General features: G+C 42.8%; 1 protein-coding gene across 1 annotated transcript; it reads right to left on the reverse strand.

Moving 5' to 3' along the window:
* mmp14a (matrix metallopeptidase 14a (membrane-inserted)) lies at positions 1 to 22,923 on the reverse strand. The gene is made up of 10 exons (XM_080741740.1): positions 22,499 to 22,923; positions 7,568 to 7,716; positions 6,993 to 7,115; positions 5,319 to 5,626; positions 4,892 to 5,053; positions 4,347 to 4,486; positions 4,047 to 4,185; positions 3,717 to 3,867; positions 2,683 to 2,798; positions 1 to 2,296 (listed from the first exon to the last, which is right to left on the reverse strand). The coding sequence occupies exons 1-10, from the start codon at positions 22,598 to 22,600 to the stop codon at positions 1,977 to 1,979; spliced, it is 1,710 nt and encodes a 569-aa protein (XP_080597866.1). The 5' UTR covers positions 22,601 to 22,923; the 3' UTR covers positions 1 to 1,976.
* Positions 22,924 to 23,219: the final 296 nt, after the last annotated feature.

Here is a 23,219-nt window from a genome sequence, read left to right on the forward strand (position 1 = left end):
TCCATTTTATCTGATGAAATACAAAAGTGAAAACCGAGAAAATATCTCATTCCCATTTATTGATATCATCATTATAAATATCATTACCATTATCATTGTTATTAAGTAAATCAATGCAGCTATGTTGTGATTCATTTTTTGTAAGACAAAATGAACATTAAGCACCATCAGAATCATAGTTCATATAAATAGTATTGTTTGTCATTCTGTGCCAACCAATGGGGAAAAAACCGTCTCGTAACGGCGATCCAATCCACCACACACCCTGATTTTAGTTGCATGCCAGAGTGTCTCGCAACGAAAACAGTTAATCTACAAGCTCATCTGCTATTTTCGGGGTGAGACATGATGCCCTACCAAGTATAAATCAGGCTCGAATGTAAACTGGGTTTCATTTCCATCATTGTCACAGCATGCCTCTGTCCAGCAGGACTCCAAATGACAATGTACAACAACACATAAGGTCAATATAACTTTACCAGGAGAACAATAATAACAATAACCATAGTTATAACAATAATAATTATTCATAGCATTGATAATAACAAAAAAAAAACACGGAACAATTGGACATTATTGTTTGAGACTGTACCGCAGGTAATAAAACATTTGAATAAGCAGCCCTGGCTTTCTTGGTTGATTGATAATGAATGCATTGGAGTTTGTGTAAAAAAAACTTCGATTTGTGAGCTCTTTATTCCCCTATCATCAGACCGTTTACAATGAAGGAACACTCTCCTTCCAAGTCTGAAAGCTTTAAGATGCATTTATGTGGTTCCACAGACACCAGGGTGGAAAATACAGTTAGAAAATATACCATATTTGGTACCACAGAGGTCATCTTCATTATCTGACACGTTTAAGCTGGGGTGGAGCGTAGGAGGTGCTTTTCGATCACTGTGACTTCTCATTTAGCCCTGAATCAATCAATTCAAAGTCTGCTGAGCGTGGACAAATTCACTCTACTCTCGCCTGCAAAGTACTTGCCGTGCTAACGTCCACCATGTTTGAAACAAGAGGCATTTGGTAAATGTACCTCTGTCTGTGCCAACACTGTGCGTAAGGGGTGTATTATATTCAACCTCATCCAATACTCCACAAAGGTCAGGAATAATGCTTGAACGCAAGTACCTGTGAGAAGTGAACACTTATAAGGAAATAGGGGAAGGGAAACCTCTTAGTGGTAAAAGGGAGAAGGAGATATTGGAAACTTTCCATTGCTAAGGTACAGAGCAATCTCCTGTTGTGACAATGGGTTTCAGAGCAAAAGCCCATCTGGAAACAATCAATTTCAGCAAGAAAGTTATATTGAGGCAATGGACTTCAGAGCGAAAACCCTCATAGGACATAATCTTCAGAGCAAATCTGTTACTCAGGCAGAGAAAACAAAATGAAACTTTATGGGAATGAAAATACATGTCAGGCAGCAGTTCAGCTGGAGTCGTCAAGTTAAGATAAAAGGGGGCGTTTTTTTCTTTTTTTTTAATGTTTCTTTTAAAATCTAGGAAGGGAAGAGAGCAGAGGAGGAACGGACCAAAGACAAGATTCCTAACAGATGGATGTCAAGTCATCCTGTCGATGCTGACAAATCTTTCCATTCTGCATGAGAGCGGGTCTGTCTCTAATCTCAGAACACAGAGCAATTACATGTAACATGTTAACATACAAATACACATTTCCTGATTCAGCTTTTAGTCCAACTTTCCCTTCTGTGGCATAATATAAACCACCCATGCCCTGATTGGTCAACATCCTCCTTCTTCCATTCCCCGGTGCTTCTCTCGCTTTACTGGTTGTCAAAATGTGGTCTTTTTTTCCAACCACACCCTCCTCCTCCTCCTCCTCCACCTTCATTCCATCCCCTCCCAGGCTTTCATCCACTTCATCCAGTGGCCTTTCTCTGTCTGTCTGTGTCTCTTTCTCTTGCTTTCTCTCTGTTCGTCTGTTGGCAGTCTGTCAGTCCCCTGCCATTTTGTCTACACCTTGTCCAGCAGAGATCTCTGGCAGTAGAGGAGGCGTCGAGGAGTACCGTACTTCCTGAAGAACAACAGGGCTCCCAGAGTGACGACCACAAGCACCAATAGGAGCAGGGGGATCACAACGGCCGCCGGGCCTGCACTGCCCTCTGATTCGTCAACCTCGATGATGATCACTTCCTCTTCCCGGCCCTTCTTGGGCTCCTCGCTGTCACAGCCCATCCAGTCGCTGAGCACTGACTTGGGGTAGCCAGCTTCTACCTTCATGTACTGGTTGTTGAACTTCCAGTACTTGTTGGCTTTGTAGAAGTAGGTGTAGGCTGAAGTGAAGGATAGAGACAGTGTTGATTATATGTCATTTTTAAACAGCGTCCCATTCAGGATGGAAAAACACGATGACATTGTATGCTAGTAAGACCCAACAGAGTGCTACAGTGATGATGTCTTTACAGTATGTCAGAACACCCGTGTTTTGAATAAATAATCATCATAATTATCATTTCAGTGATTCAATGAGTTAATCTCCACAAAACAACAACACTATTTACAATTTCTTCAAACACATAACAACTTCACTATTGACATATTGATATTGAGAACCTATTTAAACCCTAAGCATCGGAAATCTGCCGAGAGAACCCATTGGGAACTCACTGCTGGGCTTTAGACAAATAGCAAAACATGGAAGATGGAGAAGAACACTTACATCCATCTTCGCTCATGATGGCGGCTTTGATGTTGTCTGGTGCCCCGTTCCACATGCTGATGGGCTTGGGATAGTCTTTGTCCACTGTACGAGTCTTCTCATTGAAACGGAAGTACCTGCAAGCACCAAAAAGAAGGCTGTTTATTGACCAAAGCAAACCATTTGTAGGGAAATACATTATACAGGTGTGTTGTCATGAGCAGAATGTGCATGGGCATAATGTTCCAGGGTGGATGAAGTTGTTCAATTTGAGATGGAAGAAAGGATACAAAGGAAGGAATGTGACTCTTAAGACTGGATTGGGGATTAAGATTGGATGGGGGACACTATACAGTATTTATCGTATATCTTGTAGATAAGCGCGAAAAGAGACAAGCTAAGGCTATGATAACTACTGTAGTAACCGATAAACAAAAGTCAGATACCATCAGTATGCATTGCAACAGGAATGCAAACCTCTCATCAGCCATCTGAACATCTCATCAACCATCCGCTACCATTCTTTGAGACACATACGGGTAACTGAGGCATGGCCAATTCCACCATTGTCTTGGAGGTGCACACAACAGGTATCAGCATCGTGTTTGTGAGACGGATCGTATACAGTGCTATATTTTTTTCGGTCCTCGCACAAGATTATGGTTAGTGTGGGGATCTGCAACAACCACTATGGAATGTAAAATGAAGACAAGACTAGATCTAAATATTTATTTTTCCAGCTCCTGAGCCATAGAAGGAGCCAAATCCACTTTCTTTGCTCCTCCAACAAACTGACTTTGATTTCCTTGCCCTATTTGCACATACTAGTGTGATGTCAATGTAGCTAAAAGAAATGTGAGCACAGATATTCAAATAGTTTACAAAAATGTATGTCTCCCCTGTAAATATTATTAGCAGGAATCAGCCTAAACTGCATGAAACAGGATGAGACAGGTGAATAAAATGCAAGAGAAAAAAACATCTTTCTGCTTTTTGTTACAAGTATAGTTTGGACCACGTTGGCCACGTGTGTCATGGATTGACGATAGACTCACTTGTTGCCTCTGAAGAAGTAGGTCTGTCCTGTAGGGGTGTAGAAGAGAGCAGCATCCATCTTGTCTTTTGGTATACCTGTGCCCAGTTCCCTCAGGTTCTTAGGAGAATCCTTCTCTATACTTGACTCAGTAAATGCCCAATACTTGTCACCTGGAGAGAGTAGAGCAAGGGCCACATTCGATAGTGGAAAGAGAGATGGAGAGGACAAGAAATGAGAGAGAGGAGAGTGACTTTAAGTGGGGACCAGATGTTAATAGTAACATCCTACTTCCATCTCTTGCCAGCAATGATGTAATGATCCTAAATCTGGTTCCAATGGTACACCCTACCCTTGAAAAAGATAAACTTTCCATCATCCCTCTCATAGGCTGCATTGATGTTGGAAGGCAGACCTCTCCAGAAGTGACCAATGGGCATGGGATATCCTGAGAGAACCTTGTTGTTGCGCACACGCCAAAGCCACTTGTCCTGTTAAAAACACAACACAAAACCAAAATACTACATCATCACCATTATTCCAGGATGTAAAAGTGTTGCTTAACGAAAAAAATGATTTCTCATGTAAAACATTAGGATATTCTTAATTTGCTGTTACAGTGGGCTGTGTGTGGAGATCATTGCTTAATTACCTTGAAGACAAACATCTCCCCTCTGAGGATAGCAATGGTATCGAAGTGTCCCTCACAGATGTCTGGGCCATGGTCGGGCCTGTCTGGGACTGAGGGCTTGGTGGGCCGCGGTGGAGGTGGAGGGGCTCCCGACTTGGTCCCTGTGGGAGACATTGAGGGAAGGGATAGGATGAGCCCATGAGGCACATTTCTCATAACACAGAAGGATAGAAGGCATATTTCAAAATGCGTCGGTGCTACGCTGAGTTTGTCAGTGTCATGTGGGTTTGGGATAAAACAACAACACTGTGTATCAGTACAATGAAAGTAACATGAAAAATAAGCATGTGGGATTCTGCGTGTGGTTTGGCTGAGCACGGGCCGTGTTGGGGAGAGGTTGTTGATGAGAGTACAGCTTCGATATCCGAATGGCATTCCAGAGGCACAGCCACAACGGCAGACACGCACCACTGTTTGCCGTGGTGAAGGAACGTGCCTGCAGACATTCAGAGGTTGTTCGCCATAATAACTATCTCAATCTACAAGCATCTCAGAGAATGACCCACCGTAGATGGCCTGGATGCCGCTACGGTCGTCCTCCGGGAGCTGGAAGTTTTCAGTGTCCATCCACTGGTAGAAAGGGGCCATGATGGCTGAGGGGTTGTTGGAGTGCTCCAGACCCAAGGCATGGCCCAATTCATGTACAGCAACGAGAAACACGTCATTGCCTAAAGAAAGAGCGAGAGAAAGAAATACAGATAGACATGGAGACAGTCAGAGAGGGCAGGAGGAAATTGCTGCGCATTAGAGGCAACCTAAACCTGCAAACCAATGTCTAGACACATAGCACGGCTAACGGTATGATTACAACAATTACAGACTTCAAACATCGCAGTCAAAACACTCACACGCTTTTGCTTCCTCTTTGTAACTGTCCCTGAGATAATACTTTCACATCCTCCCCACCACTCCCCCATCTGTCCCCTTTCTTACCCCCCTGGTCGACTGGTCCCGTGGTCCAGGGTTCGGCGAGGTCAAAGTGCGTGTCGCCCCCTATGCCATTGCCGGGGAAGTACGCGTGAGCCAGAAAACCACCCTCGCCATCGAACGGTGTGCTGTCACCATGGAAGCCCTCTGCGAAGGAGAGCATGATGTCGGCAAACTTGTCCACCTTGTCCCTGATGTGGCTGTAGGGTATCTCTCTGAAGGTGAGAGGAATCATGCCCTCCCATACCCTGAAGGCCTTGCGGATGGCTTCGAATGTGGCACGCTCCCCGACCTTGGGTGAGTAGTTCTGTATGCTTTTGGAGAGAGTGGAGAGAATTAGAATTAAAGCCAAGGAGGCAAGGATTTAAAGTTTTGACCAGATAGTGTGTCGACCACATAATTGCAACGTTCCTGGTTCGATTGCGGCTGGTTGCATGTCTTTCCCCCCTCCCTGCCCTTCCTGCCTTCCTGCAGCCTGATTTATACTTCGTCGCATGACAGTGTCGTACACCAAGAATAGCCGACAAGCTCACAGCTTGTAGCTTCTAGGTCTGCCATTTACGGTGTGTGACACCGTCATATGACAGAGCATAAATTAGACATTAGACTTTCCTCTAAATAAAGCAAGGGCTGCTTAAAAAATAAGCTTAACAAAAAGGAAGAAAGTTTTTGTCTAGCTTTGTTGCTGTTATATGTCACAGTTTGAGATGCAACTAATTTGTTTTGGTTTAAAAATATTTGTATAACGAATGCAATGTCACTATTGTTCATGTATGTGATGCTATATATAATACTGCAACACAACTGACAATAAAAAAGCAACTTAAATGTGTCGTTATCTAAGATTGGAATGCATGTACTGTAATTCCGAGCGGTTTTACAGTGTGGTGCCTAAGGGGGCGAGACATCTAAAAGAGCGTTTGTCTACAGTATGTAAGTACTAGACTAGACAGTATGTCCTTGTCTCAATTTTTATGTGTTCATGGCTAATCTCGCAAACCACTACACCATTGTGCTAAATTTGGCTACATTTCTTATGCAGCAGGCCAAGGAAATCAGTTCCTGACAGTTAGACAGTTTTTTGAATCCGTCAGTCTTTTGCAGTGCTAACCGCTCCTACATCTGGCTTTGTATCAGTTTGTATGCACGTACAGTATGTCCCACACATAGCTCATTGGCCAAGCTTTGCATAATTGTTGTAATGTCAGACCCACAGTCTCTCAGGGCTCAGGCTATGGCCAGCCTCGACCCACTGGAGCCTAGTACGTATGTGTGTCCTCAGCTCCAAATTTGGGCAAGACTGATGTCATAACATTATGATGTTGTGTTACAAACAGCCCACATAGTAACTTCCTATCCATTATAGCTACAGATTGCACAGGAAAGGCTTGCTGTTAATAGACCCCATCTTGTTTTGCAACAAGTTAAGAGTTATGGGCCCGGACCGCTAAGCCGTAGCGGTCCGGGAACTTATAGGCTCACAAAATAGCCAGACAGTGCATCGTGGGTTCGAGTCCCGCTCCCGGGACGATCTTTACTGCATATCTCTCCCCATCTCTCTCCCCCTGTATCCTGTCAATCTCTACTTTTCGCTATAAATAAAGGCAGAACCCCCCCAAAATACGAGTTTTATGAGTTATGCCACTCAATACGGTGTTGATGTAGTGAGGGTGTTCTGACCTGAAGGTGACCTCGCTCTTGTCCCACTTCAAACCCTGGATGGCGTAACGTTTCCTCCTCAGATTGCTCTTAAACTCTGCGCCCAACTTATCTGGCACGCCACACCGCGGCCGGCTCATCGCCCTGGAAAAGGCAAAAGACAGTTGTCAACTACAGCACCGTTTCCCGAACAGTGCAGTTGTGGGTCACAGACACATTGTTATTATGGGTCCCTTAGATTAGAAAACAAATGTTTAAGATGTAGTGAAAATGACCGATCTACAAGATCTACAATGATCTACAATGCGTCGCTTTGCGCCACGTTGTGAGCTTGTAGATCTGCTGTTTTCACTAGTTTGGCTTCAGGGCAAAGGTCTAATTTCTCTTTTGGATCTCGAGCTAAAAAGTTTGGGAACCACTGAACTACAGTATATGCAATGTTATTTTTTTTTTCTTCACATATACAGTATGGTCCAAAATGTAGGCTTTGGCTGTCTTAATTCTTTATACAGCCAAAGCTTACATTCCTCACTTTGTATTTTTAATTAATTATTTTTTTTCTATCAAAAACTGGACAAAGCATGGGCTTTACTCACTCTATTGTGTTGGCATCTACGGAACCTGTGACTGTAAGGCCATAGAACCTCTGCATAGCTGATATCGCCTCAGAAATGGATGTGGGAGAGCGGAGGGCCTGGGCACGAACATCACCAGGAGACAGGTAGCCAAACTTCTGTAGCCATGTCTAGATAAAGGATAGAGAGACAGAGAGAAATAACAGAAAGATCAGACCTTTTCGTTTAGAGAATGGGGAGTTAGAAGGCCAGTTTGATGCCATGATCATCCAGTTAGGGCCGATGCATACTCCACTTTTAGAGACAAGTGTATTTTGGTTCGGTTCGGGGAGTCACACAATCTCGGCTGCACCTAACAGCCAAATTAATGACGGTACCTGCCCCCCTGAACCTCTGAATGACTTCATATCATAATGTAGTTTAGACAGATCCGAAACTAAATAAATTAGTTTGTTTGTGTGCTGCCTGCCTGCACACCTGTATTTCTGCACAAGACAAATAATCTAACAACAGATTACAACACCTCAGCAGAGCAGTGTTTCCTGCTATTATCATTTGACTGGGGATATTGTGTTTACACTCCCAAGAGGTTCACTGACACTGAATCAAAACATGTTCTTGGTTTCATGGGGTGTCTTCCTGTGACATGATCTATTGTAAATTACCGTTTCCTAAACAGTGGGTGGGGACCAATGTTTGGGTTGCGAACATATTTGTATGGGTCACGAGAAAATATACAGATTTTTCAGTTCTGCTAGTTTCACTAGTTTGGGTTCCGGCCCGGGCAAACTTCTAATTTCTCTTTTGGGTCTTGAGCTATAAAGTTTGGGAACCACTGATCTAAATGCTGCTCTTACCCCCCCCCCCCCTCCCCCACAATTATCTTCACTCAACAATTCTGCATTCAACACTGCAGTTGAGGCCAGTATGACACTCACACTTCCAGATTGAACAGTAGGCCTATTATCTAAAGATAATCACAATGTAAAAATATACTCTACATGGAAACTGTAGGAATGTATTTGTTCATTTATTTAAATTGCTGTAAATTACAATGTATCGTATATTTATGAATTGCACAATCACGTAAGCTACATTATTTTTTTAATATATTTTCCAAAGCAACCCCCTCAAATGAAGGTGGTATAATAGCGGTATTTCATACTATAAAACTACCGTGACACAGTAGTCCAGGCATTTACATAAGTTAACAACCATCAATTAGATATACAGTATTAATCATCATACTGTAATTGTAAATAATGTATGCATAGAGTAATACAAACGCTAAACATTCTTAAAAAATCATAAATTATTGCATATTGGATCTGTAGCATCACACTTTTTTTATCATAATGTCCCCAGACCAAAGACATACAGAAAAATAAAAGCAATAAATAAAAGATATACAATTCCCAATATACAACTAAAATAACAAAAACAAGATTAACGGAACCTGCTACATCTCAACTAATTAATGGTTATAATTAGGTCCAGCTGTCTGAATAGCAATTCAGCCAGCTCTTTATGGAGGACTTGAAGTTAATAATAGAGCTAATAAGGCACTGTACTGTACTGTAAGTAAACAGACACATACACACATACACACACACACACACACACACACACACACGCACACACGCACGCACGCACGCACGCACGCACACACGCACACACACACAGGTTTTTATACACTTCAGCAAAACTAGTCCTTTCCCATATATCTCTGAACTCAGGACAGAAGTTAAAAGAGAAAGATGTTGGACAACGTTGATGCACCATAAAACCTCTACCATGATTTAGTACCAATTAAGTCTTATCATCCCTGGAACAGGAATTTATAACACTGGGCATTCATCCATATCATGGTAGAGGTTTTATGGTGCAACATTGTCTTTCTCTTTTACCTTCTGTCCTTATCTTATACCAATAGTTCTCAACCTTTGGGTCGGAAACCCAAATTCTTTTGGGGGGGTCCCCAGATGATTAACTTAATGTGCAACATATTTTCTCCCTCAACAGTAAACAAACCAACATAAAGTTTAAGTGTATAGAGGGTATCTGCACATTTATAAAGTGACAATTTAAGGACTTTTTAATACCTCTAAAATGAAAACTTAAACATTGGCCAAATTGTCAAATATTAGAGGCAGAAATTGTGAAAATGGCAGATCTACATGCTCACAACGCCTCGCAACGTTGTGACCATGTAGATCTGCTATTTTCACAATAGAACCGTGTTAGACAAAATGTAATGCCTCAACTCTTAGTGCTCGTCAGGGTGGGGGGTCCCCAGGTAAAATATGATTATTAGGGGGGGGGGCTGAAAAGGCTGAGAACCACTGTCTTATACGATCTGCTCACCGGGACACATTGTGAGCTTGTAGGTCGGCTACTTCAGGCGTGCAACGCCGCCGTGTGACGGAGCATAAACTAGGCACGTGTTTCCCTGTTCTCTGGAAGACATGTCAGCAACAACATAGTGACCAACTGAGAAGTGTTAGTTAATGGTTCACCATATACTGGTGAGTCAACAGAAGGAGGGGCTAGGCTACTTGTGTGAACCTGTGTGTTTGTCGGGAGTCAGGATGCGAGAATGTGGGAGTATGACGGTTTACTTGCAGCACAGCGCTTGTTTAAACATGTCTCTGACTCTGCCTATGTGACGAAGAGAGAATATGGTCAAAAGAAAACAAAGGCAAATATGTTTGTGTGGGGGCTCAGCATTTTGTGCTTGCACAACCAATGCCAAGTTGACTAAACAACAAAACCGAAATAGTTTTGACATCCAAAAGCATATTAATGGCTGGATCCCTGAACGGGCATGTCAGGCCCTGGCCCAGGGGCCCAAAGGTCACGGTGAATCAGGACTATCTAGAAAATTGGGCTGAACTGATACCCAGAGCCCATTTTATGAACAGTCAAAGTAGGCAAGTACCTGGAGCCCCCAGAGCAATGAGAGACTAAAACTATGACGAAAAATGTCTGTCGACTGCGTTTTTTTCACTGATAAAAACTGAATAAAAACGAAATAAAAACTAAGCTGTGATGACTAAAACTAAGACTAAATATATTGACAATTTCGTCAACAAAATAAAAACTAGACTAAAATATTAGAGGGAGAAGAGAGTAATTTTATGTTTGGTTGCTCTCAGGTGTTACGTGCTGAAAATAGCCGATCTACAAGCTCACAACGCGTCGCAGCGTAATCTTGTAGATCGGCTATTTTCAGCACGCAACTAAGTGTAAAATCAGCAATTACGATGCCATCAAGGCCTGCCAAAACTGTAGATTTAGTCGCCTAAAAACATATGATATTTAGTCGACTAAAACTAGACTAAAACTAAAACCTTTCAGGGGACTAAATTATGACTAAAATTAAATGACATTTTATTCAAAAGACTATGACTAAAACTAAATCAAAAGGTGCTGTCAAAAACAACATTGCATTCAAAATGGTCAGAAGGGACTTTTCTTTTGTTTTTGTGTCCCAACTCCCAACACTCTCAAGAATTGCCTCTGCACACAGAAGACTAAATATTTAGTTTTGCTGTACTTTATGGTTGCCCAGGGCCCCTGGTCCATCTGTATACTATATAACAATTGGTTGTTGTGGCACATGGCCAACGCATTCTCACACCCGTTGCGTCAAACGGGTGGACAGATTTGACCGCATGTTGATGAGGATGTTATGATTTACGATTCTCTGCCTCAACGGTGCTGAGTCGGCATGTCCACTTGTTCGTTTTGTTTGTTTTAAATGTTTTTTAGCAGACACATCAACCTATTACAAGCTTCTGCATTCAGTGTGCGCTGGGAGTGTGGTAAGATGTTGCAACAACTCGTCACTATAGTACGACTTCAGAGAGTGAGAATATGTAATTTTATGAAGAAATCAAAGACAAATCTAAGAAATTAGAACACACGTGTTTAAGAAGTAGTGAAAATAGACGATCTACAAGCTCACAACGTGGCACAAGCTTGTAGATCTGATATTTTCACTAGTTTGGGTCTGGGGGGTCAAATTTCTCTTTTGGGTCTCGAGCTAAAATGTTTGGGAACCACAGGGCCATGTGCAGACATGTTGGAGAAACAAACAAAACGAACAATAGCAACAGGTCGGGGGCCCCTAAGGCGGTCTCAGGTCCAGGGAGCTGATGGTAGGTGTGGCGCACCCACCTCAGTAATCCATCTCCCAGGGGTCTAGCACATTGTAACGGGATAGACTCCCGCATCATCGACTGATCCCGGCAATAAGCCTCTCCCGACCTACTTATAATGCTATATACGTATAAAAATGTAACACCCCCACCACTCCCATACTTATGCTAGGCGAATAAATAAAAAAAACACGCTTGACTTTGTTGTGGGGTCATAAGGGGGGATGAGAGAGAAACTGAATGCCCCAAAAAAACAACAACCGCTGGATCTCAAAGCACTGACTGATGTCATTTCAGTCACCGTGACCCAGAACTCTTGTCTATGCTGTCATGCAAAAGACAACTGGAGTTGGTAAGTGGTTAAGACTTTAAAACAACATCTGCCTTACAGAATGTTCAATTCTGAACTCTCTCTCTCTTGCTCGCTCTTTCTAAAATTGGAGGAGTCGTCAGGGAACCTCGAGTTCAAAACCTACGGTATTTCCATGTCGACCAAAGCCATCAGAAGTTGATCTTTTCCTTTGAAATGGGAGACTAGCCCGGTTTCTCCACTGCCTCGTGCTGGTGACCTTAAGATGGACTGTCGGAAACAGAGACGCAGCAATTTACTTTTGCTTGGAGAGCTGCCCTCACATCTGCATTCAAGGTGGAAACACATCTTTTCCCCCTACAAGCGAGTTCTGCTTGCTGCAGATGCAAACCCTACACGAACGTGTTTCCATATTTGTGTATGTATCTGTGAACCATACTCAGACACTGGGTGTCTCCATTTCCCCCCCTTTTTTAAACCACAAATTAAGTCAGTGGAATTACCCAGAATTCCTGCGTTAGAATCCTCTAAACCTCAGAGATGTCAGTCTTGTTCCAGGGTTATCGTTTTTCTTTTTGAGCGGTGGTGCTAACCGCTCCTACATCTGGATTTGTCTGTTTGTCCCGAGACTCGAGAGCACCTGATTGGCTCACATCTGTCTGTTTGTACGCCCAGGGTCACATTGGCCAAGCTTGGCCAATCGCTTAATGAAATTAATTCATAAATAGCACCGGTGCTCACTTCACAGTTCACACTGGGTGTGATTTTTCCCCCTCATTATTCAACCCCGTTCAAAGACGACATGCAAGAGTGCACAGGAAAGGAGAAGAGGCAATGAAGGAATGGAGTGTATGAGAGAAAAGGGGGGATATGGAAAGCTGGTAACTGTGCAGTCAGTAATACCAGGTCATAAGGGTACACGCAGCCCCTGTCCAGGAGTACATTGTCATAGTACTGTAGCTGGGTACACACAGCACTGTCCAGTAGTATAAGGTCATAGTACTTGTCCAGTACACATAGCCACTGTAGAGTAATGGTCAGAGTACCTGGTTAGGTACACACAGTCACTGAACAGTAATGGCCATAGTACCTGGGGGTACACACAGCCGCTGCAGACAGGAGCTATGTAGAGGCAGAGAAAGAGGCTCATTTATGCAGCGAGTTGACCTGTAACTCAATCCTGCTTTCTCCTTCACTACAAACACTTCACTGGCCACATTTGCTCATCTACTTCATTTTACTGGTCCCCTGATGCCTCTGTCTGCACAGTTAAATCCTCCCCGTCAATGTAAATTTGAGAATGTAAAAACAGACCCAATCCATATCTACATTCTCAGTTGATTTAATACTTTTACTCTCTATGTCTCTCTGTGTCTACCTGTCTCCCTCCTTCTTGCTCTCTCCTTTTCTCCCTCCTCAGCCTGTTCTTGTTCCCACCACCCCTCCTTCCCTTCCCTTCCCATCCATACCCCCGTCTGACTGCAGCCTTGTGTGCGCTCGCTGTGGCTCCGGTGCGGTGACGCGTCTGCCTCTATAAAAACACTCTCCGCTCCGCTGGATGAAAAGTTTCCCCTCCTCTGCCGTCAGGCCCCCTCGCTTTTCCCTGCCGCTCCTACCAAGTTATCCCTCCCCCGCCACCGTTCGGACGCCAGGTATCCCAAAATGCACTGCTCCCCCTGGAACCCCCCGGCAGCCACAGTCAAAGGTTCTATTTATCGTGTCTTGTACATGGCCGGTATTGTTGGCCTCGGGGTAGCTAGGTAGCTTAGCTGCAGAGCTCTGTGTGGTCAACAGGCTGGCTGGACCCACGAGGCGGCTGCTGTTTTAGTAAACAGACCCCTGGGTCTGTGCAGTGTGTGGACTGACGTGTGGTCCAATGGTATAATGCACAGACGTACAGACGGGGCCAGCGTCATGCAAATGTGCTGGAAAAGGTCAGTTCGGTGAAGTTGTGCAATGTGCACGTGGGTACACTGTATGTATGTGTTGCAGAGGATGATCACTTAAGACCTGATTTGCACTGTACTTGATGAGTTCTTTTTCCATCTACGACAACTCTCTTCACCAAAAATAGCAGATCTACCAGCTCACAGCTATTTTTGGTGAACCTTCTCCCCAGAATAGGCATGCTGGCGTTCAAGTGGTGAAAGTATAACATTATTTTCTGTCAGTTCTGATGGAAACAGATATTTCTCCAATAGGATGTAAGATTCTAGAAATTAACAGTGTAATTCAGTGGTGCCGTGGATGAAAAAGTTATTTACAGGGGTGCCCTGAGTCAAAAAAGTTTGAAAACCCCTGGTGTAATGCATACTGCTGTGTTTTTTTTTATCATTCAGAACAACTTTTTGGGGAGATACCGCCATACCGCCACAACGTCGGTAAACCCTTAGCCCTTACCTACACAATTACCAGTTAAAAAGGGGAGGGTCCCTCAGCCCTATATTCCCTCAGCCCATTGTTACCTCAACCTTGTAGGGTTGAGCCCTACACTAAAAAACCCAACTCTTTGAGGAAGCATAGTCGTTAGCCCCTGAAATAAGCTCACTTTGATTGTATTACAACCTCCCTCTAAAGTCTAATTTACAGACCGTGTCTTGCTGCAAAATAAGTTGTTATTATTAAGTTGAAAATCCGGTAGTTGAAATTAGGCTTTAAAGGAAGTTCACACCAAGCACTATAAAGATAACTGTCGTCATAGTTCTGGTGTGAACTCAGCTGTCATCCACTTAAGCTAGCTTAAGTTTAATATATATACATTATAAAAATAATCGCGTTATGAATCCTACACCGCGGTATGCATTACACAACCGTGGTATTGCAGTTATTGCACCCAGCCCTATAAGCACCCTGGCCACAATATGACTTCCGGTTGGTTCTAGCGGAAGTGGCGTAAGTGCTGTGTTTAACGGAAGTTACGTCATGCGTTGTAATCTTCTGGTGAAATTCTCACGGCGGAAGTTGAACAGTCTCTGCCTGATATTGGCACCAGGCTTTTCTCTTCTAAGCCTGGCTACGCGAGGCTACCCTATAAGGGAGTACAATTTAATACCTAATAAAAGAGTTGTGTGTACTGTAAAAGAGATTGTCAATTCCAATATGCTACTGAATATGATGACGACTATGTGCATTGTGCAGTCTCCATTGTCGATAGAAGCATACATCTATAAGGTCAGGGCAGCGGAGAGGGATGACTTCCGGATCTCAACACTATAAGTCTTCAGTCCTGTGTTGAAACAGAGAGGACGAGAGGATGTTGACCCAGCACTCACACCGGCAGTGACTTGTCACTAGCTTGCATCCAGCTTGTGGGCCTTGCTAATGTAGCTTTGAGGAACTGGGCTGCTAAAAGAACAATGGCTGCTTTTCGGGAAACAGTTTTACAATTTGTCTATTTCACAAATCACAATCCAACAAAAACTGATAACAATTTAGACAAGACATAGGCCATGCAGTTGCTCAATACTGATTCATTTCATATTTACAACAGCTAGATTAAAGGTTTGTTAACAGTATATGGGCACTTGCATTCAGTTACGTCTTTATAGTCCCTGCTGTCAAAGGACATGTTTGTTCCTCCAGTAGGCTATATTCAATACATATGTTCTATTTCGGTTATAGTATGGATAAACAAAATAAACATTTTGTGGAACAGAAGGACTGTCCATGCTTCAGCTGACAAACAATGCAAAACGGGTGACTCTCACAAATGGGATGAGTGATCTGAACAAAAACAAATTGGCAATTTATTAAGTGCAAATAGCATGACAATGTGCTTCAGAAGAACAAAATAATTTCAGTTTGAGACTGATTCTGGATTACGTGATAATTTGATAAATGTTCTTGTTGAGTGACCTTTTTCTGCTGTCATATTGTCCTGCATTTACTTACAGTAGGCTACTTTGACCTCCCCCACTTGTTTAAGGAAACAATTCAGCCCTATAATTGGCTGTCGATCAACTCTGTCACTCATCATTTCATTTGTATGAAGTTGAACATTTCTCAACTTTTTGTCACCAAGTTGCTATTCTGTCACCAGGCAACATGCCATGCCATGTCACTCAGTGTAGCTGTAGCCCACGCAACCATTGGCAATTCCAGCTGCTTTGTCGCTTGTTGTCCTTTGTCTGTCACTTTATGGGACCACAGGGTAACACAACGATGTGACATTGTATTGTGCCATATCAAAGGAAAACTTAGATGCTGTCATTGTTTACATATGTACTGTCTGGTCAGTCTCTCGTGACAATGAGCTAGACACAAATATACTATTAAAAAAATCCACAATCCGCAAGTTCCTGTTACTGTTATAAACAATAAAAACTCCCCAGTCCAATAATACCCACTGTGGTGAGAAGAGAACGATGACAGTATTTCCAGAGGAAATAACTCAGTCACTGAAACATTGTGCTGTTAAGGTGACTCTCTAGTTCTGAGCATCAGTTCGAATACAGTAAATGAAGTCTAATCGCTAGACGAAGAACTGATCAGTCATTCCCATTGAGTGGCTTGGTTGTACGGCTAAGTATAAATGAGGCTTTAGTAAACAAAAAAAGACAGTGTTCAGAATGACCATATCCAGCAATGTTGCCAAGTGTCAAACAATGGAGAGGATGGACATACTGTATGGCTTTCAAGCAGGCTGCTGGAACAATCCTCAGCGTTTTAATAGTGAATCTGGTTTTCTTTAGCCAAAGAAATAAACTGGATCATTTTTTCCACGTCTTGCCTCTTAAAACACTCGCAAATAATGAAAGACTTGGGGAAGAAAAGAGCAGATAGGAACTTAAGAAGTCAAGGACAGGAGAATGGATAAAGGATTCCAAGCATGCAGAGCAAAGAGAGGTAAAGACATTAGAAGGTGGAGAAGTGGTAAACGAGAGGGGATAGAAGCATGGCTGAATTTAAATTTGAGGGAGACAGACTGACTCAGTTGTTCCCTTTGGCTTGTGCCAACGGAAAAAACAGAGAATCCTGGTCATGAGTGACTGAATCTCACATTGCCTTTCGTTTCTTTGACCCAGTTAGACGTCGCACCATGCACGATACTGTATATATGACTTACATCTCAAATACCTAATCGATCAACGGGTTCAGCGATGATGCAATCGCCGCACAGTATTTACTGGCCTTACAACATGCTAGGTAAAATACCCAAACTATTTGCGGCTAGATATTTTCAGGGTCTTGCAGTGATGCATTTAGAGTGGCAATTGGCCGCTGCATCAGACTAGGACACAGGATTTGTGTCCTAGTCACAAAATCCTGTGTGGTGTGACATGCGGTCGATGTACTTGAGGTACACACCAACTACTGTAAGTCAACATGTATTTCGCTGCAGCATTACAGGGCCATGTAGAGAGAGCTCCAGTATTTGGAATGTCAACATGACAATACAGAAAGTAACTATATATAGATATATATTAATGTTAAATACATTTCTGTATATTTCAAATTGGTGGCCATAATCAGTGAGGGCTGTAAGCTATAAGACATGACTGCATTTACCCTTTAACCCATTAAGACCGGGAACGCATCTGTGTCACGTAACCACTTTAACCATTATTTTTTTATACTTTGGCTATTCAAAAATAGCAGTAGTAATTGTAGATCTGCCATTTTTGAAAACCTGTGAAAATGTGTGCAAATCTTTGAATATAGATTCATTTTAACTCAAATATTTTCCTCTGGGGGGTACCTGGCTGGAACAACATAGTTTGAGATGGGGGCCCGCTGTCAAATACATATAATTCTAGGGGTCCTTGACGTTAAAATCACACTCGTGTGAACTGAGCGGTGGTGTGTGTGTGTGTGTGTGTGTGTGTGTGTGTGTGTGTGTGTGTGTGTGTGCAACAGCGCCCCTCCCTTAACATGTGTGGTCAGAAAAGGTTACTGCAGGCTACGGACACGGAGACAGACAGACATACATACCCACACACACGGCCACGTATAGGAGCGTTGTGACCACCGCTCAAAAAAGACTTTGAGCTCCACGGATAAAGAAACATATGTTTTTCAGAAAACCATTAGAATTTAGAAGAAATGTTTTGGTATTTTAGCAGACAATTCACAGTCATTGCCACCACATTCAAAATATTTTTTTGTTTGTGACCTTGGTGATATTTTCAGTATGCTGGTTAGGGCACGGATTTGGGGTCAGGCATTCTTTCTTGATTTTCTTCATTTCAAATTCAAACAAACAAGGGCAACTTAGAGGTCTGAATAGTTGAGCCGTGAGACTCATTGCCTTGATCTTTGACCACCAAATTGCACCATATGTCAGATATCTAATACGTTATGCTTCAAGGCCTTGTGGTTTGACGATGATAGTGTAACTAGAAAAGAGTGCAATTGGAAATTGCAAGTGTGGTTGCCCTGACAATGGGTGCAATGGGCACAATTGGTATTGTGGGCCAGTGCCCAACAGGCCTTGATTTCTAGTTCCAAATTGTAGCCAAATTGTCATGTGAAGATTGACCAATTCTCAAGCTAGCACCACTCCCTCGTTGATCTCAATGGACTTACTCTATAATAGTGACATCCTGGGTATGCTTTTTCCGAATTGATCGAATTGTCTGTACACTTGTCTAAATGTGAAAAAAAAGTGTATTTTGTAGAAGGAGCTCCTTGAAAACGAGATGGTTCATCTCAAGGGGTTAATCCTAAATAAAGAATTTCAATATGCTTTTTCCTGATTGGCTAAAAGTTGATACGGAAGGAAAACTGTCCGGACTAGAACAATAGTCTGGTTGCCCTACTGGCAACCACACTAATAAGATACCACAGACAGAGTGGCATACACACAGTGATTACCCAGCCCCATGTAGTTTATCAAACACAAATAGTCAATGGAGTGTGACACACAGTGAGCTTGTAGATCCGCTATTTAGAACAAATACATAAATAAATATACTGTATATAATGATGCTCAAAATAATAATGGAAGTGGTTAAAATAGTTTAGAAATCGCTTTTGCGGCTCAACTAATAAGGTGTGAGACCCAAAATAGTGAGCTTGTAAATGTTGGTCAGAGTGGAGCTTAGAATGCAAACAACCTGCATATGTTCTATAGCATGTTCTATAGCATGCCAGTCCAGGGGTGCCGCAGAATAATCTGATAACATTTGGAATTCATCAATATCACTACATCAATGTCACTTCACTATGCTTAGTAAAACAGACCTAGATTTGCACTGTACTGAACTGTACACCAAAAATAGCAGATCTACAAGCTCACAACCTTCCTGCAGAATAGGGATGCTGGGGTTCAAGTGGTTAAACGTCAAGTATAACGTTATTTTCAGTCGGTTCCGATGGAAACTAATAGAAACTGATATTTCTCCAATATGATGTAAGATTCTAGACATTAACAGTGTAATTCAGAACTGGTGCCGTGGATGAAAAGGTTATTTACGTGGGTGCACTGAGTCAAAAAGGTTTGAAAACCCCTGATCTATAGGTCAAGTCCCAAGAAACTGGGTGGAAACATTTCCTCTCTGTTGACCTCTCTGTGGAGTCTAGATAAGCATGCTATCTGTGGTGTCTGTCCACTGAAGTCCACCGGTTTCCCATTAAGGTTGAGTCCAGCTGATTGTTTGGACATTTCAAAGTGACAGCTGGTAATCAACAGAGCAGCATGCATCGAAACTTGAACAAAGATTTTCAGCACGCTTTGATGCTACAACCACAACCATTCCTGTCTGGATATACTGAAGTGAATCCATATGGGGTTTGAACCTATGTGTGACCCTGCACGGTGATCACGAGACACGAGAGTCCAGATGTGCATTGTGCAACTCTTTCTAGGGAAGATTTTAACATTTGAAGCCCGATTTACACTTAATCAGACTATAAGCTCACAACGCACTTGCATCACAGATACAACCTGTTGTTAGCTTATAGATCTGCTAGTCCACATCACCGTCGTACGACAAAGTATAAATTAGGCATTAGCCAGATCCTGTCTCAGGCCCACTTGTTTTCATTGCTGCCCACTTCCTTCACAACCACCCATTTTGTAGACTATGCAAAAACTGTGAGTCAAAACAGATGTTGAACATTGGAAATGTAGTGTTGCAATTAGTTTGTCTTAAAAGGCATAGTGACATTTTTGTAGAATATGAAAAATTCTTTATGCGCCCATTAGTGGGGCTTATTATTTTTATTTATGTTTATGCTTTCAGATCAGACCAATTAAGGGCAGAGAGAGGAGAGATATGCGAGACAAGATGGGGATTGAATTTGAACCTGGGTCATCACTCCTCACTTACTCACAAGGACAAGAAGCATATGACTCCTAGACAGGGATTTTCAGAAATTTTGTAACACAGTGGATCCGATAAGCCACGTAATTCCTTTAATTTTAGTTCCTAATTCTGGATTCCGCTTCCTCACTTCTCAAGACGGAACACTACGTCTTGAGTCTGGACTCTGGAGGATGAGGACCTGAGCCCTAATAATACATTTACATCACTCGGTTACACAGATTCTATCTGTCTACCTCTCTTTCATTCCTCCCTCCATCCACTCCCATGTCTGTGCTGAGACTGCTCGCTCACACACTTTCCCCGGGTAGCCGCCATTCTTTTACAGTTTAGTCTACTTCTCCCACAGACACACAAGCAAATCATTGCGTTGATCATAGGTTTCACATACAACGCTCAGGTGATGTAATCCAGAACCTGTAATTATTGGTAATCCCCTCACTGCGTCGCGGCTGGCTGCTACGTCTGGGGCCGGTTATGCCAGCACCGTTTAGCATGGGCTCTCTTGTCCACAAGTGTGTACATAATGACACAAGTCTTCATGAGCCCTCCACTTAGAAGCTGATCACCTGCAAGCTAGGTACTGTATATATGTGTATATATGTCATACTCATGTGAACAAACAGCCTTTTTGCAGTGGCGTTCTTGGTGTGTTATTATATCTGCCTACTGTTATAACATAGTTGTGAAAAGTGATGCTGTACATTTTATGCCAGATTTTAGGCATCAACACAGCTGCAAATAGACGTGTTTTTATTTTTGTGCATTTTGTTTACAGACATCCATCACTCTGCAAGTCGTTTCCTCAGAGATGCCTGCCTCTGTGGCCTCTTAAGTTGTCTACCTCTCCCTCCCTCTCTCTCTCTCTCTCCATCTCTCTCTCTCTCTTTCGCTCTTGGCTCTGAGTTGAGTGATAGACCATGTCTGGCCTGACTCAGGCGCCAGCTGTTTGTGGTCACTGACTAAGGTCCCTCATGCAATGCATGCATCCTGTCCACATGAACTGAACCTTCATATGGTGAATAGCAGCACCATTTAGAGGCTACATTGCGCTGCACTTTTTCCATCATACGTAGCTATGATGGACACTTTCTTCAGTGAACACAGAGGACTTTTTTCACAGAGGACAAGCTCCCTTGGTCAATTCTGTGGCAACTAAGTTATCAGAGACGCATCCTGAGTCTGACCCATGAATAACATCTTTCAACTGGAGTCAACACTTTTACAGTGCAACTGAAACGTGGTCTAACACTGCCTTGACAGTATAGATTAACACCGGACACCCATCATTTGTCCACGCCACGGTCATTATGACCATCAGTTATTACTGATGTTATCGACTGGAATGTGTGGAGATTTTGTTTATCGCCTACAGAACAATGGTAAACATGAAATAGGGTAGATGCAGAGTGCAGACACCTAATAATCTTAAGAGCTGCATGGACACACTGGTGGTAAAACATGTTGTTTAGGACAGGTACTCAGGCAGAGGCTAGATGATAGTTTAGTCTTTAGTGTCTCCAGCCTGTGTCACCTGTGGCCCACTAGTCTGCCAGATGGGGCCTTCATGTCCAGTTTGCTGCAGATGCAAGACAGCTTCCTCCCTCCTCTAGCCAGTTTACTGTCTGTGACTGTCTGCAGCAGATGAAAACCATTAGCTATCCCCTCCCCTCTAAACCCCCCACCACCCCCATTTTCTCAGAACAAAGCAGCTCAGCTCAGCTGAGTTTTCAAAACTTTGTGCTGCCCCCCACTCCCTCTTTGCTCCCCAGGCCAAAAGGTTTACAATCATTGCATTTCTTTTCTGTGGGCTTCAGTGCCATCTCATGTTACAGTTTGTAACATGAGACTATGTACTATTCAGATTGGTCTCGTTTCTTTTCTTGATGCTGTTGAAAAACATTAGGTTATGAGTATGACAGACATGGTCCAACAGTGGGCCTATTGGACACAATAACAACAACACCAGTCCAGTTGGCAGATCATGGGACTACCCTGTAAAGGAACAGTTTTATAATCTTTCAAGATGAAAATGCATTGTTATTATCTAAACACATCATGATAATCATCATCATCACACTATGTCTTTGCTTAGTTAAATCCAACAAGTAGGCTATTTCTCGACCTCGAGTGAGTGTTTAGGCCACAGACACCACACACAGTTATAACTACTTAACTATTAGGGCTATTCAAATTCAGTTTTTGGTGATACACATACCTCGGCTTTTAATACATCTTCGGTTGTTGCAGAAGTAATCCCAAAGTAGAGACTGCACGCCAGCGTGAGCAACTGGATCGCCTTCTCAAGCCGGGGCAGCATTGTGTTGTCTGCACTGCAGTTTACCCAAAAATAATACTTTATGGTCCTTAAGGTCCTTATGGGGACACCATGGGTTGAAAACCAGAAGTTTGGCGTTATTCCGTGTAGTTAGTCTTTACGGAATATATGCCAAAAAACCCTGTGCTGCGCATGGACACCTTTTACGCACGTATACAGGTCAGTTATTTTGCTCACAAAATAAAACAAAGAAATCCTTTGGAGAAGTTACTTAAGTCAGTACCAACGGCGCAAAATCCAGGTGAAGAAACTTTCCCCGTGTCAAAACGTCATAGTTTCCTTTGTCTCTCTTCAACTTCTTTACCCTGTTGATGGAGCAATCTGATGCAGCATGTGGACGTGGTCACTGGTCAGAGCGAGGGAGGGAGAGAGAGAGAGAGAGAGAGAGAGAGAGAGAGAGAGAGAGAGAGAGAGAGAGAGAGAGAGAGAGAGAGAGAGAGTTTCCCAAACAGTGGGTCGGGACCTATGGTCGGGACCCATTTGTGGGTCACGGACACTTTTTTATGGGTCTTGAGCTCACGACAAAATATCAAATTTTCCTGCTTCTTAAAAAACATGTTTTCCTCTAAATTTCTTCCAAAAATCCAAAAATTATTAAAAA

The sequence above is a fragment of the Nannobrachium achirus genome (genome assembly GCF_963921795.1).
Source record: "Nannobrachium achirus genome assembly, chromosome: 14".
Lineage (NCBI taxonomy): Eukaryota > Metazoa > Chordata > Actinopteri > Myctophiformes > Myctophidae > Nannobrachium > Nannobrachium achirus.